Here is a 3023-nt window from a genome sequence, read left to right on the forward strand (position 1 = left end):
TTCATAAGGAGCCCTGTGATGACAGGATTCCACACGCCTATATAAGCGGCTGCGCGGCCCAGGTTTTTGTCCGCTTTACCAGGGAGCTATTTCGGTGACCTGTGTGACTTGGACCCCTCTTTGCTTGCGCTTGTGTTGGTTGGTGTTGGTGTGCTGTTTTGTTTGTTTGTTTGTTTCTTGTTCTACTTGGTTTTTTCTTTTCCCCATTTTGTTTTAGTTTGTTTTTTTCCTCCTATTTCTTTTTTGGCCCAGTGTGTCTTTTTTTGCGGTTTTTTTTTCTTTTTGGCTTCCCCCATCTTTAGCTAGACAGTGCTGCTAGATCTCTGAGTGTTAGTGTAGCTATTTAGTGTTTGTTTTTTTGGAGTTTTTCTGGTTTTTGTTTTCTGTTTTGGTTAGATAGGACTTAGTCTTGCCACTGTGTGTGATTAGTGTAGTTAGTATAGCTAGTGTGCCACTATAGTCAGATCAGCAGGTAGTCCCCTTGTTGTCCCTTTATTTTCTTAGTTATTGTAGTTAGGGTAGCTCCTTAGTTAGCGTCTATGGACAGGAATATTAGCCAGAGCAGATCAGAGAGTGTAGTTAGGGACACCAGCCTGGAAGGCCGTGAGGACCTGGATGTCGACACCAGCCGTCAGCTTGATCTCCAGTTTCTGTCAGTCCTGGGCAGGGGCAGCTTCAGCAGGGTGCTGCTGGCCTGCCAGCCGTCCAGCCAGCGGCTGGTGGCCGTGAAGCTGTTCAAGGAAGACGAGAGGGACCCTTTCGGCGCCAGGCGAGTGATGCAAGAGGCCAGCATCATGCAGCTCCTGAGCCACGAGAACATCATCAAGCTGCTGGAGGTGGGTTGCGTCGGCCAACACCACTGCCTGGTGTTGGAGCTGGCGCAAAGGGGCAGCCTCCACCAGTACGTGATGAGCCGGGGCGGCCTGCCAGAGCCCGAGGCCATGGTTATATTTGATCAGATCCTGGCGGCCGTGGGCCACTGCCATGAGCAGCGTGTGGCCCACAGGGACCTCAAGCTGAAAAACCTACTGCTGGACTCAGACATGAATGTCAAGCTGGTGGACTTTGGGCTCAGCTGGCAGCTGCCCGAGGGCGAGCTGGTGTCCGGCTTCTGCGGGACCCCAAAGTACAGCGCCCCCGAGGTGTTCCGGCAGGAGCCGTATGATCCATTCGCAGCAGACCTTTGGAGCCTGGGGGTCATCCTCTTTGTCATGCTGGCGGGGGCCATGCCCTTCACAGGGAAGGACCGGGAGGAGCTGCGGGACTGCATCCAGAGGGGGAGCTACGAGCTCCCGTGTGCGGCCAGCCCAGCCCTGGAGGAGCTCCTGAGCTCACTCCTCAGCCCAGACCCCTGCGACAGGCCTACAGCGGAATCTGCCCGCCAGCAATGGTGGTTTGACCCCTTACAAGAGGAAGCTGAGGGCGAGGAGGTGACCGTGGTGCAGCCCCTGGGGGTTCCCGAGGACCCAGAGGCCCAGGAGTACCTGGCGGGCCTGGGTCTGCTTCCGGACGCTGGAGCCTCGGTGCCATCTGGTCCTGGAGGATCCAGCCGGATGTCCCTGCAGCCGGACTCCCGGAGCCTGGAGCAGGTACAGCCCTGTTGGCAGAGCGTGGGTCTGGCCGTGGTCTCCCCGCACAGCCTCACGGTTTTGTGGGCATGAGGGAGGTCCGGAGTGCACCTGTCCTCCTCACCCGTCTTCCCCTCTCTCCTCAGGGACACAGGGAACCCGAGCCTGAGCTGGGGTCCGAGTCCGAGGCGGAGTCGGATTCAGAGCTGGTGCTGGAGCCGGAGCCCATGCCCGAGCTGGAGTTGGATCTGGAGTCGGAGTCAGAGTTGGAACCTGAGCCGGAGCCTGCCGTTGCTGCCCCCGTGCTGGCCATTTCCCTCCCTGGACAGCTGCAGGAGAGGAGCTCTGGTGCCAGCCCAGCCCCCGAGCCCGTCCCTGTGGTCGTCCCTTCCACCCCCAGCCCCAGGAGCAGACTGCACCTGGTGGTGCCAGAGGTCCCAGCAGCTGAGCCTCAGGAGCCTGGGACCTCAGCAGCTGCCTCTGTCCAGAGCAAGGGCCGGCAGGGGCTGGGCAGGAGGATTGGCAGGAGCATCCTCAGATTCCTCCTGCGTGCCTGCTGCCTGCCTGCCCCAACCCCTAGCCCTGGCTCCCGCAGCCGAAAGGTGGCCCCCCGCTAGCCTACCTCAGAGCACATCAAGAACAGGGGTCAAAAGCGGGGCCTCCTGAAGCTTTTTCATTTGCTTGAGAGTTTTCTACGCTTCTCATGAACAAAAATCTGAACTGTATGCATGGAATTGGTCCTGTGTGGTGTTTGCGTCCCTGTGTACACCTTGGCATGGATGGATGGAGGTAACAGGCAAGAGGATGTCACATGACAAATACAGGCCCCTCTCACTGCTCTGGGGCTAAGACAAAGGCTGACCTCCAAGACCTAGAGAACAGAGTATTGGTTCCAGAGGCTGGTGGGGGTGGGGGGTTGAAAGGGCAATGTGGGCTGGATACTGGAGTGTGGGAGGGATGGAGGTGAGAGGGTGGCGGGGCGATGGTGTAGAGGGGTTATGGAAAGTAGAAGGTGTGGAGAGGCTGTGGAGAGGGAAGGAGTGGAGGAGAGGGAGGGAGTAGCTGAAGCGGAGGAGAGGCTCTAATAGGCACCGTTGCTCCTGCACAGGAGGGAGGGTTCATGAACCTCTAACACAGCAGGGAGGTTGTGGTCACTTGGGATGTACATTGAGGTAGAGTTGAGTATCCATACCCAATACCCACCTGCATTGCCAACGGAGGACAAGCCCCCACCGCCAAGGGCCAAGGACTCTGACATCACAGTGTATGGGATGGGCCAGGTGTGGACTCAGGCAGCTGCGGGTGGGAGCTGGGCTGGAATTCCTACTGTGGCCTGGGTTCAGCAGAGAACAGAGGCAGCCACATACCAGGGGTTTCTCTGCAGGTGTTCAGGGCAATGGGGCACCTGGCCCAGCCTGGTCTTCCAAAGCTGCCTGTGCAAATGGGAGGGAAGTG

General features: G+C 58.1%; 1 protein-coding gene across 1 annotated transcript; it reads left to right on the forward strand.

The window, feature by feature from the left end:
* Nucleotides 1-539: 539 nt before the first annotated feature.
* Nucleotides 540-1661, forward strand: LOC100357437 (MAP/microtubule affinity-regulating kinase 3). Its single transcript, XM_002721533.5, has one exon. It carries the CDS (start codon nt 540-542, stop codon nt 1659-1661), a length of 1122 nt encoding a protein of 373 aa, XP_002721579.4.
* The last annotated feature ends 1362 nt before the right edge of the window (nt 1662-3023 follow it).

The sequence above is a fragment of the Oryctolagus cuniculus genome, chromosome 16, assembly GCF_051225735.1.
Source record: "Oryctolagus cuniculus isolate XC-2025 breed Fujian yellow rabbit chromosome 16, ASM5122573v1, whole genome shotgun sequence".
NCBI lineage: Eukaryota > Metazoa > Chordata > Mammalia > Lagomorpha > Leporidae > Oryctolagus > Oryctolagus cuniculus.